We start from the raw sequence: 13,411 nt of genomic DNA, 5'->3' as shown, positions 1-13,411 counted from the left end.
AACAGGGCTGATATAATTAAGGTTTTGGTTATGCATGATGTGTTTTATTCTGATGTGCATATTTTGTGCTCCATACACATTTAAAGGTTTAATTAAATGTTTTATCATAAGGAACACAGTGCCAGATATCAGCATCATTGCCTTTTTTTTTTAATGTACAGAAGCAGCTATTCTCTCATTTTGTTTTGATATTTTAGTACAGACCAAGCTTACATTTACTTGATAATATTGACATGGACATCAATAAAAATGTCCTGTTTCTCATTACAGGTGGGCTGCAGTTGACCCGTAAGCTCTCTAAGGGCAAAGAACGTGTCCTGGCCAGCTGAGCTTCCAGCAGCACAGGATGAGGTGCTGTGCCCACAGCAGGCTCCTGCTGAGAGATGGAGAAGCAACGGCCACAATAGGGTATCCGAGGCAGCGCCTTTGGGACACAGAACAGAGCAAAGCAACATCAATACCAAAAATAATAATAATAATAATAATAATGAGGAAAAAAATAAGGAAGAGCACTACTTGTGATCATCAGTTTCCACCTAATGACAGTCCGAGGCCCCAGTAAACATTCTACCACGTTTTATGCTCCCCCCCTCACAATGTCCTTGCTAAACTGCACAAGCCTTGAAAGGGCTTTATAAAATAAAAACAGGAAAAGCAATCTCATCCTTGCCCTTTTAGAGTCAGTTGGAATACAAAGTATTTTAAGTGGTTATTACAGAGAAAATTTTCTCCTCAGAATCCAAATCTATAAATATTTCAGTTTTCATTGAAATGAAGTTAATTTCCTAAGTAAATGACTTCTGATTTTTTTTAAAGCAACAGAATCCTCTTTGTTCCCCTTTACGAAAGAAAGAAAGAGGGAAGACTGGCTTGCCACTGTATGTGGAGTCTCCATTACATGCAAAGGATGCAAGCCACGCTGTCCTGGTGGCATCACATGTGGTGGGAGCGTGGATGTGTGAGATGGTGGGTAGTCAAGGGTAGGTCAAGAGAGGCACTGGCATGCTGCTTGGCTCCCTAGCTTAGAGCAGCTCAGAAACCCCAGGACCTGCTTGGCTAAAGCAACATATCAATTCTTTTTGATGAAAGCTTAGAGCTGCAAACTGAAGCCTGATCTGCTCGTTGTCAGGATAGATGGTGAGCTGAGCAGACGGTGAGTGGGAATTTAGCAGGAACGCAGAGTTAGGCTACAAACTATAGACATTCCTCTTTCCAGAGATCCCCCTGAGGACATGTCTGTTCATGGGAGGCCTAAGAATCCAAATCAGAAAGTGCATGTGTGTTCTTAATAATTTTACTCAGGGCTCCCTCTTCCTTTCCTGGGAGCAACTATATTTACAACTACTTGGCTGGGCTTCATCATTTGTCCTAGTGTCATTCCTGTGCTGTTGACACTTATCATCCTGCTTCCTGTCCTCCTCCTTCTACTTCCCACTTGGAGAAACCAGAAAGAAGTTTCCAGAAGAGGAGCCCCAAAGCATTGAGGGGAAACAGAATGAGAGCTCTTTTGTGAGTGAAAAAGAAGTGAGGTGTTTTTTTATCATCCTCCTAAGACTAAGAGATATTATGTCATTTCCTTATTCACGTAACTACTCCAACGATCATTGCTTCAAAGAAAGAAGGGAAGAAGTCCCTTCAGTCCTGGAGTGGGGAGCAAAAAATTAAAACCATTGTTGGTTGATCAGATTTTCTACTGTTAAAAATTATAATTATGGTTGCAATGACCCCAGATCCCTTTATTAAGATTTCTTTTTGTCATTGTTTAAATCTGATTTTTGTAACATTTTACATGCGTTAATGAAAATTATGGGCTGTAATTAAATTGCTCTAATGCTGTCATTACAAAGACACCAGATGAATAGGATGAATAGATTACACTAATCAAAGAAATAGGTCTTAAATTAAAAATTATTTTAAAAAGAACTTTGTCCAATTGCCTAAATGTAACAAATGAAACAAACCAAAAATCAATGCTACTACAGTTTTAAACTGGTAGGATCTTAATTTTAACTAAAACTGTGTTTGCATGTAAGCAACCATTTGGACAAAATGTTTAAAATTCAAAAAATGTATAGAAAAACTCAATCATTTTGTTGATACAAAGTTAAACACTTGGATACCTAAAAGCATATGGACTACTGCATAGTACCCTATCTTGATTAAAAAAAAAAAAAACTGAAAAATAAATTAAAGAAATTTCTCAGGAGCGCAGAGAGAAGACACAACTGTAGGAGGGACCTACAGATGTGAAGGCAGATATTACACGACATTTGAATTTTGATTTGAACAGAAGCTCCAGCACCCCAATAGTCATGTGACCTTGGGCAAGTTATTTAAAGCCAATAAGCTACAGTTTTTCAACCTGTTAAATAGGCATAATAGCAGCACCAAGGATATCAAGTGATTTGCCCATTTAATAGGTTTAAAAAATGTAGAAGTGTCTTTGGTGTCCCCCAGGAATTCATGTCCATCTGGAACCTCAAGATGTGACTGTTAAGGGTTGAATTGTGTCACTCCAAAATTCATGTGTTAAAGTCCTAAACAGAGTACCTCAGAATGTGACCTTATTTAGAAATAGGGTTGTTACAGATGTCATTAGTTAAGATGAGATCATTAGGTTGGGCCTTAATCCAATATAACTGATGTCCTTTTTAAAAAGGGATGATTTGAACACAGACATACACACAGGGAGAACAGAGAGAGACCTAGAACAGAATCTTCCTCACGGCCCTCGGAAGGAATCAACCCTGCCCACACATTGATTTTAGACTTGTAGCTTCCAGAACTGTGAGATAAAAAATTCTGTTGTTTAAGCCATGCAGTTTGTGGTACTCTGTTATGTCATCCCTATAAAAACTAATACAGTGATGTTATTTGGAAATAGATTTTTGCAAAGGTAATTAGAGTGGGACCTAAATCTAATGCCTGGCATACTTATAAGAAGGCCATGTAAAGACACAGATGCAGGGAGACACACAGGGAAGGAGGCCATGTGACAACAGAGACAGAGATTGGAGTGATGCAACTACAAGCAAGGGCCACCAAGGACTGCTGGCAAGCACCAGAAGCTAGAAAGAGGAGGGAGATTCTCCTTCAGAGCCTCCAGAAGGAACCAGCCCTGTCGATTCCTTGACTTTAGACTTCTCGACTCCAGAACTTTTAGAGAATGAATCTCTGTTGTTTTACACCACACAGTTTGTTGTAATTTGTTACAGCAGCCCTAGGCAACTAATGCAGGAAGTGTTACATTAAGTACTCTGGCCATTTTTACAGAGCTATGTAAAAATTTATAATTAGAAATTATGCTTCCACATCTAGTCCAGAGTTTAAGATTATCAAACCCAGAATAAGGTGGTGTAATTGCTACTAGCAAATCTATATTCTGGTGTGATTTTTGAGGTCAGACATGCCCTAAACTACTTTATCATGTACAGCCATGGGTAGAGGACTAAGGAGAAGAGTCTTCACAGGAGAAATATTAAAGGCCGAAGATTATCAACAAAATCTGTAAGGGCAGGTAGTATAGGAGTCAATTAAAGCAATGATTGAATCATAATTATTAAGTACATTGTACGCTCTATATTTGAAAACACTACATTAAGAAAAGACACCACATTGTATAGAAGAAAGGGTAGCAGTTTCTACAAAGGATTTATTTTGTATCATAACTCTTTTTGCTGGTGGCATAAAGTCTTAAATGTTTTCAACTTCTACCCTAGTTTCTGTAAGAAAAAAGTATTTATTCTCTGAAAGAATTGAGTTGGACAACTATAATGGCCTTTTAATCATCTGCTTCAGGAGACTCTCTTTGCCTGTCAGTAAACAATGGAACAATTGATGTTGTTCTTTTAAAACTTTAAAACCCTTTAGATCTACTTCATTTCATGGTTCCAACTTAAGCTGTTTAGATTTTGGAAGACTTAACCACATCTGTCCATGGCTACTAATTCAAATATGAAGTCAAACCTCTGGTTCAATCTGGTTTCCCATATATCTTCAAACCCCAAATGAACCAGATGGTGTAATTATTTCTGTGTGTAGTAATTTTTAGCAAATTGGCCACCAATTTCATTTTCTATTGATCTGGAATCCCATATGAAACCAGAGTTGTTGTTGCAATTGTGCTGTTTTTGTTGTGCTGTTTTATTTCATCTGTTATAGTCTTCTCAAAGGAAATACAGTTAGTTGGCCACCAACAAATTATGAATCTTTGGGCAAGATACATAACCTCTTTGATCCTCTGTTTCTGCATCTATAAAGTGAGAATAGAACCTGACAGGATTGTTGTAATATGAAATAAGTTGATAGGGCCAAATGTCTAGAACATAGCAAGAGCCCACCAACGTAATTTCTAACTTCATTTCCCTTAATATTAGATATCACACAAAACAGAAACAAGCAGGTGAGAACAGAACCCCACTACCACTTCTCTCCATGTACTCACACTCATGTACTCTGCCTAGCTACGTGTTAGTCTAAATGATCTACCCTCATTCTTCTTAATCCAAAACCTCCAACTGTGTACTAAGTCCAATCTTTCTCACCTACTCAAAAATACTGCTCCAGCAGTTCTATCATCTTTCTCTCACTTTTCAATTGTTCATTTTTTGCTATTTTTATTTTATAAATAAAAATTCCTTTATTTCTTACATTTTAACCTATAGTAACAAAAACAACCTCTAATTGTCTTCACTCCCTCATATTTTTTTATTTCCTTTTAGAGCAAAACTCCTTAAAATAATTTTTTAAATAATTATTTATGCCCAGTGACTTTAACTCTTCCACCATTCTCTCTTAGCCCCACTGCAGTGTGTGAGATCCACACCACCCCACAGCAGCTCGTCTGGCAGAGCTGATCACTGTGTCTACTTAGATCCATTTTCTTTACCTAACTTTCAGGACAACAAAACATCTTGGCTTACCTCCCATCTCACATGTGACTCTTTCTCAGTGTCCACCACCTCCCCTTCTCTTGTCCCAGACCTCAAAATATTGGAATGTCCCCATAGATTAATCTTTAGTGTCTTTTTCATTTCTCTACCTTCATTTACTTCTTTTTATTCTCACTCAACCTCATGACTTTAAATCTTTTCTTTCTATATCACAATGCCTCCCAAATTTATGTCTCCACCTAGACTTCTCTCCTGAACTTGGTTCAGGAGACTGGTTCCTTGGTGTGTACACTTGAATGTCTAAGGGTCACCTCAAATTTAACATGTCCAAAACTAAATTTATCACTATTACACTGTGCCTCTCCCCAAACCACTCTACATCTCTTCTTTCCCTCTCAATTAATGGCAAATCTATTCTTCCAGATATTCAGACCAGAAATCTAGAAATCTTCTTCGACCCCTGATTTTCTTTCACAACCTACAACAAATTGATCAAGAAATCTGATCTTCAAAATATATGGAGACTTCTATTGTTACTCTCCTGGTCTGAGCCAGGCCCATACTCAGGTCTTACCTGGACTACAATAGCCTCCTATTGCTCTCCCAACTTCTCCATCCCTCCTGCAACCTACTCTCATGACATCTGCCAGAGCAGTCTCTTTAAAATAAAGTCAGATCATTCTGAATCTCATTTTCTCTCTCTCTCTCTCTCTCTCTCTCTCTCTCTCTCTCTCTCGCTCTCTCTCTCTCTCTCTCTCTTTCCCCTTTCCAGATATTCCATACTCCTAACAGTTCCTTAAATATGGAAGACAGCCTCACGTCTTAATGCCTTTGCACTAACTTTCTGCATTATTCTTTCCCAGATATCCACCTCATCTCCCTCAGGCCTTTATTCAAATGAGGACTACCCTGACCCTCTTATTTAAAATTACCTTCACCTTCCACAACAGCACTCTCGATCCTCCATTCTGTTTTATTTCTCACCTTCTTACACCTTTTTTATTTAGTTGTTTATTGTGTTTATTGTTGATGAGCTGTCACTACACACTAGGATGTAAGCTTCAAGAGGGAAGGCAACATTTTTTCCCCTCTTTTGTTTACTGATGTATCCCTTGGCCGTAGAGTGATAACTGGAACAGACTAAGCACTCAGGAAATATTTGTCAAATAAATATTGGAATCAATGAATTAGTTAGAAACACATAAACAAGAAGGAAGTGCATTCTGGAATATAACCCCCTTTTAAAATCCTGAATACATTGACAGTGATAGGAATCACGGTGATATACCTTTAACCAGGGAAAAATCAGCCCCTGTGGTAAACAACCAATCAAATAAACCCTAAATTTATGGAAAAGTCTGTTGAGTGAATTCAATATCACCCAAGTCAGGGAAAGACTATTAAGCAGAACATGTAAAAGTAAAATACTTTTGAAAATCAGGAAAAAAATACTCAAGGAATAAAGAATTGTACAAGAACTATCTATGAAGATTCTAATCGTCTGCACAATAAAAGTCGGGGTAAATAAAAAAGCAGGTTAACAATATCTCACAACTGCAGAAATAAAAATTAATTCTGCATTCATCTGAGAAGAGCTATGTAAATAATAGTGGAAGTGTTGGAGAAATCCAAGGTTATAGACAACTCGTCTATCCGTGAGCCAATCAATTTGTTTATGGATTCTCTGGGTCTCTTGTTTCTTCTTCTCATGTTTACTGCCTAATATTTGACCACTTTACTGTTTGTTAGCAACACTCACAAGAGAGCAACCTCAAGGAACAAAGGGAAACTTAAGAAATGTAAAGCTACTCCTTGATAGCAGCCAGGAGGAATATATTGAGATCTTAGTCTGGGCAGTAAGAAAACATGTGCACTATTAGAAGTATTCACTAAAATGAGTACTGAGCATGTTTTTGGAAATTAGTTGCTAACATTGGTTTGACTCAATTCAATTAAGGTGAGCATTAAAATATTGTCAACTGAGAGAAAAAAAAAGACTCATGCTGTATTCAAATGTGCAAAAGAAAGAAGACAGAGAGGAATATACAAGCCTGTGCTATAGAAATCATCTACAGAAGGCAATTTAACATAATTGAAAAAACATGTCATATAAGCAAGACCTAAGAACAAACCTGCCTCTACTACTTACTAGCAGTAGAAATTGGGTCAGAATACCTAACTTCTCAAAATCTACTTCCTTATTTGTAAAATAGAGATAGTAATATACTTTTCTCATAAAGTTGTTGTGATGATTAAATAGATAAATTATGCAAAACAACTAATATATAAAAGCAGATGTCTGTCCTCCATGTCCAGATTACAGTTTCTGTGACATGCTATCTGCCTACTTGTCCAGGTGTTGACAGGCATCTCATTTTAAGCATTCATCCTTCCTTTCAATTTTGCAAGGATAAAACCCTGAAGAAATATCTAGAGGGTAATTAACATATGGCTAACACTATCATGGGAAATATAAAAAGACAGATTAAAAAGTGCAACTGGGACTTGTTTTAAAATGAGAAGCAGCCTATTGATAAAAATGTGTTTTCTTTCCTTCAATCACACAGGAAAATACTGTAAAAGCTCTATTTAAAAAGTATAACACAGCATTTCTTGGAAGAGGAAAAAGGTTTTTCTTCCTTTTATGCAGACCAAGGTGCAGAAACTGCTTTGTTCTTTGTAAAGTTACTTGAATGTAAGTTCTATGGGAAGAGAGTCCTTTTTCTGTTTCATTCATTGCTCACTCCTTTGATGGTATGTGGCTTATAATTGGCAATTAGGAAGTAGTTCTGAATGAATACAGTATGCATAGATTATAGTGTACTTGGCACAGGGATGGGGGTCCATCTGCCTCTGCAGATTTACCTTTAAAAAAAATAAGGTAAATAATAGTAAGCCAGAATTGTATTAGTATCTAGAAAAAAAGGCCACACAACTATTCACACAGTTCCTGCACTATCATTTATAAACTTCAGCAATTCTGCTGAAGAACTCATAGTCCATATGCAATATATATATATATATATATTAGTATATGCACAAATCGATGTAAGATGACTTATAATTTCTTAAATCAGGATACAATAATTTTCCGAAATAGACCGTCTATGTTAAAGTAAGGGGAAAAAAGGTTAAAAGCTTGGGCCGAGCCCGTGGCGCACTTGGCAGAGTGCTGCGCTGGCAGCGTGGTGACGCTCCCGCCCGCGGGTTCGGATCCTATATAGGACTGACCGGTGCACTCACTGGCTGAGTGCTGGTCACGAAAAAACGACAAAAAAAAAAAGTTAAAAATTTGGAAAAAAAGTTTCTACTCTTTTACTTAAAAGCCAAGCTCTAAACTTTACTTTTTGTTTATTTTAAAAATTCTATTTATAAGGAAAATTACATTTAAATTCTTTGTTATTTAGACTTTTGGATAAAACACAAACAGCTAATAAATGAACAAAACTTATTTAATAATAATTCCCAAGCAAAATAACTTTTTTGAGTGGTTAATTAATAATATATAAAATCAAAACAGACTTGGACTATACCACACAGGTTCAAGTCGGCATCTACAGATATTTTCCCCAGTCTAGTTATAAATTAGTACAAAGTTTGCCAGGGTATAAATAGCAAAGCCTGACAGCACTTTGCCAATTCTCTTATGAAGCAGATGGAACCAACAATCTAAAGAACAATGAAAAAGAATTTTCTAATGAATCTTTTTCCCTCTGAAGTTGCAGGAGAAGAAAGGTCACTTTCTCACTTACTACCTTACCTTTTGATGCCCTTATCTTTTTCTTGATCATACATATTTTTATGTATTATGCTCTGCTCTCTTTATGCATTCTTCAATAGCATCTTTATTTATGACTTTGTGAATCAACATCTTTGTGATAGGAGGCGAAAGTCACTTAGCTAATTACACATGCTTGATAAGCTGCATAATAATAACCACTGCAGTACTGTACATTAGTTGAAGGCATGTAAATTACTGCAGTTATTCTCATCTGGGGAAAAACAAAATACTTTTTTTTAGTTGTTTAAAACATCCTTGTTGCCTCTTTATCTATCTTCTTAAGTATACTGTGCTTTTAACCCAAATCATGGCATCAGTAACAAAATGAAGGTTAAATCCCATTCTACCAGTATTACCAAAAAAGAAGAGCAAAAACAAAACAAAACTCAATTTAAGGCAAAAGCTTCTGGTCCACAATTGAGAATTTCGATACATGAAGTATCTTCCATATAATGCAATCCTGATAAAACAGAACAGTTTAGACACTCCTGCCCCGTAAAAGATGTTGTAATGAAATCTGAGTTGGTCCAGCCAGGAGATTAGAAATGCACAGAGAGGTAGAATGTGCAGCACTAGAATATTAATATGACTTCTGTATGAAGATTGGAAATTCTGCAAAGTTATGAATAAGGTCAAAATAACACTTAGATGATTTACTGCTGTAAAAAATCATACTCTTCTATGAGTGATTTACTGAATGTTATATAAAAATGGAGTGTGGACAAGCTACATTCAGATGCAAGCTTGCAGCTGTCAGTGTCTACATTTGCTCAATCTGGCTAGAGGATGATTTGAAGGTTGATTTAATTGTAGCTTCTGAATCATGTTCTTCCCTATGTTTTAAGTTGTTTAACATAAATATAAAAATGTTAAAGTAATTCTGGCTGTAAATATTCAGTATAAAATCTGCAAAATCTCATTCTCTTCTGGAAGAGTAACTGAAAATGGAAAAAAAGAAGCATTACTTAATAATGGTAATAGTTCTGGCAAATTTATCCTTATGATGAGAAAGTTCATATGGTGTTCAAAAGGAGCTAAGGATAAACAAACAAAATATCGAGGTTTGTGACTGAACAGATCTATTTTAAAAAGAAAACAAAACTATAGCTGGAGAAAAGAGTTCAGAGATCAAAGTTGAACGGTTGGTAAGACAGCATTGTTTGCATTCCTCGCAGGCAACATAATATCCTAAGTATCTTTTCCCCTATATGCAAACTCAACGCGGAGATTCACCTCTTGTCGATGCTACCAGCAGCAGAACACAACGCACCACCGATGAGCTTTGCCAATGTTACCTACTCAGCTAGAGCTCTCCTTAACCGTCTTCCTATTCCTTGACAGGCTTCATCAAATTCCAAATATCACCTAACCGTTCACTTCCCAGCATCAGCAAATCATCCTAGGGAGAGTATCTTGTTCTTCCTCTGCAAGCTGTTTTCCCCCATTTTTTATTTCCACTTTTATACATACCTCCTTTTCTACATATTTTCTTGCCGGGTTTTCTGGCACATTCCTTGGATATTCTTTTTACTGAAAAATGAATAGAAGACTAGAAAATAACATGGCGCTCCATCGTAGACCGCTGGAACATGCAACACCACTATCTAACTTAATACACTCCTGCATTTACTGAACGCGAAAGATCCCCAATTCATTGAGCCTGCACATGCAATGAGGTAATGTTGATGCATCTTCTCAGAAGTCATTTGGTAGGAAATGGAAATTAGGAACCCATTTCTACCTGAGTATACGTGCTGTGGAAGAAAGAAAATGAGTAGGCGCAGGAAAAAAATAAGAACAGATACAATGACATACGTAAACAAAAAGAGCAGCATGCACGCATGTAAAATATGTCTACATGCCAACAGGAAAAGCCATGCATACTACCAGTACACATGAATTAATATTGTTGGAACTTAGAATAAAAAAGGAAAGTGTAAATATATCTCCCTGTTTTTTCCTGTAATAAACTCACCATCCTCAGTCGGGACATATATGTTTAAATACAGGCAGTCTTCACTCTGGTCTTGTACATATGATGAAACCACATCCAAGTTATTAGTAAACCATACAGGAAGCATGACTTCTGGCAACCTGCCATCAATGATATTCTGGGGACACACAGGAGCAAATTGAGTGGCATTCCTGATATCTGACCAGGGAGATGGTGGTTCTGGAGGCTGGAAACGATGTTCCCCTGTTGGTGGGGCTGCATATGGAACCCCAAGAAACTGAATAACAGGCCCCAAAATTTCATTATTGAGTTCTTTCTTAATTCCTCTTATCTTGCCAAAGTTGGTAGTCACCAGAGGGTCCACATCATCCAATTTCTGTGAGAGCACATGGGCAGCCTGAAGCAAACATCCCAACATACAGAGAGTCAAGGAGGCACCCAGTCCCCTGTGTACCAAGCATGCCATCACTGCTCTCCAAACATAAGTTGGCCATGTGCACCTGGGCAGCGCCATGGTCCCACATTAGTTGCCTAGTTGTCTGGTTACAGTGAGACAAATGTATTTATATCCACTCGAGAAAGACCGTATAATGGTAGAATATGACTCTGATTCCTTAAAGGTGAGCTTGTTGTGAAAAGCTCAGAAAGCTCTTCAGGCAGCAAGTATTTCCCATTGATTTCACACGTATTGAAGCAGCATCTTCAATCATTACCATTTTTCTGAGCATATCCTATTGACCATTCTGTTTTCCATAGTAGCAACGTGGTGAGAGTGGCCATTGACTGTAGATATCCCTCTTATAAATTAAATCCAGTTAGCTGAGGGTCTATATCCTAGAGAAAATGAAAATAAATCATTAGTACAAACAAGCTAAAATAGACAGAGTGATAACTAGATGTTTTCTAAGCTACAGAAATATATTAATAGTGGCTAGAATCAGTTAAAGACTACCATAGGAAAATCATGATTTGATGGGAGATGACAGGTAAAATAACTGATTATTAGATTATTGAAAAACTTTCTTGCTGACTTTATACATACTTAAGTGGAAGCAGGCCTTGTCAAAATATACACTTCAGTAGCATGTCACAGGAAAGTATATTTTAAAAAATACTGAAAGTTATGTGAGAAATTTCCCCTTTATTGGTAAGGTTCAATCACTTAAAGTAACTACATAATTAATCAACACACATACGCAAAATTAGAATCCAATAGCAGAAAACCTCTTTTCAAAAATTGGTAGTGAAATAGAAGTACATAAACTCTGTAGTAATGATTGTATATACTGAAAAACAAACGAAAAAGGTGGTACATATCCCATTCTTACAAGAAAAAACAAAGGGAATCAAAACGTCAAAACAAGAAAATTAATACAAGTTCAGCTATGATTATTTAAGTGCAATTACCTCATAAGTCCAATTTCCTTGCTATCTCTTAGAAGTTTGCGTTAAATATTGGTTACAGGTCCCCTACCTTAAATTCAAATTCAAGAATTTAAAAGAGAAAATGGCATTAGGCACAATTTGAAAAAGAAAGAGAAGCTGGCATCATATTTTTCAGACAGAAGTATTTTACCATCTAGCTATGTATTTTAGATATCAATAAATATGCAACATGAAAATGAATTTCTGAGTCAAAGTCAATATATTTTAAATTACAAATTTTGTTCTCACAGTTTGTTAGAGATCAAAGGAAGAATACTAAAAAAGAGTGTGGTAATTTAAAAGAACAATCATACCTAATCATGGCATCTTGCATATTAACATTAATCAAACATCTACACTGTTTACCCAGTTCAACTTAAAATGCCTCTGAATAAAATGTAACATTCAGTGCAATGCAATTCACGGTGTAATCTTACATTAACTGCCAAATAGCAAACAGCTCAGAAAATTTGTCTATTCTTGTTCAAGCAACCTTTTAAACTGCTTACTTTGAAAATAATAGTGTTGATTTGTATTAGAGATGGTTTTATCCTGTTGTACTATGGAAAGATTGCTGAAAAAGTGCTGGTCTGGCAGTGAGACTGCCCTGACTTTGTGTTATTTAAAGGGAGATTGTAAAAACTATATAGGGCAGCAGGAGATTTGGTTCCAGCCTGGTGTTCCTTTAGCTCTGAACAATCCATCACAAGGCAGTAAGGAGATAAGTGTCTTCAAGAACACTTCAGTCTGTTAATTCGCATACATTTGCTGTGAAAGCACATTAACATACAAAAGACAGGCTTAGACCCATCCCATTCCTGTCCCAGAACCCTGGCATTATCCAAGATTTAGCTACACAAACTCATTTCTGTAAAGAGTACATTATGCTTATTCTTGTGCAGAATCATGGTGGGCCACAGCATGACTGAGTCTTTTTACCTTTTGATGTTAAAAAAGCACCATTTTGACACCTAAAATAGAGAACCTGTGGTGAGGTCTTACAGGTCTCCATCACCATTTTTTATTTAGCCTAATTTTCAAGTACAGTGATTTCCAAAAGTTCTTCTTCACACAATCGATATCTCATTAACGATAAAAAAAATACTCGTTTAGTTATTAACAAAATAACACTCCTTTTTTGTACTCACAAACCCTTAATTGTGTTAAGAATAAAGGGGCTCCTGTTTCCCACTGACTTGTTACACAAATTGTGGGGGATTGGATTTCTACATGCCATGGTGAATTTTCAAATTTCAATGGTGTTTAGCTCCTGAGGTTACAAAAACATCCCATTTTACATGTATGTAAGTATAGAGATCTATAGTCCTGACCCCAAAAGGTTTTCCAGAAGTTGCTATT

General features: G+C 36.6%; 1 protein-coding gene across 6 annotated transcripts in view; it reads right to left on the bottom strand.

Moving 5' to 3' along the window:
• The window catches only part of NLGN1 (neuroligin 1), a 662,017-nt gene extending 650,876 nt beyond the window's left edge, over nt 1-11,141 (bottom strand). For 3 of the 6 annotated variants that reach the window (XM_063104980.1, XM_063104988.1, XM_063104997.1), the window contains exon 1: nt 10,649-11,141. In XM_063104980.1, coding sequence (XP_062961050.1) covers nt 10,649-11,141 — 493 coding nt within the window. Of the gene's footprint in view, nt 1-10,143; nt 10,204-10,648 lie in introns of all 6 variants that reach the window. The other 3 variants (XM_063104964.1, XM_063104971.1, XM_063105004.1) reach the window with 2 other exon arrangements.
• Nucleotides 11,142-13,411: the final 2,270 nt, after the last annotated feature.

The sequence above is a fragment of the Cynocephalus volans genome, chromosome 1 (genome assembly GCF_027409185.1).
Source record: "Cynocephalus volans isolate mCynVol1 chromosome 1, mCynVol1.pri, whole genome shotgun sequence".
In the NCBI taxonomy this organism is placed as follows: Eukaryota; Metazoa; Chordata; class Mammalia; order Dermoptera; family Cynocephalidae; genus Cynocephalus; species Cynocephalus volans.
The sequence above is the reverse complement of the archived record's forward strand: the minus strand, read 5'-3'. Positions and strand labels throughout refer to the sequence as shown.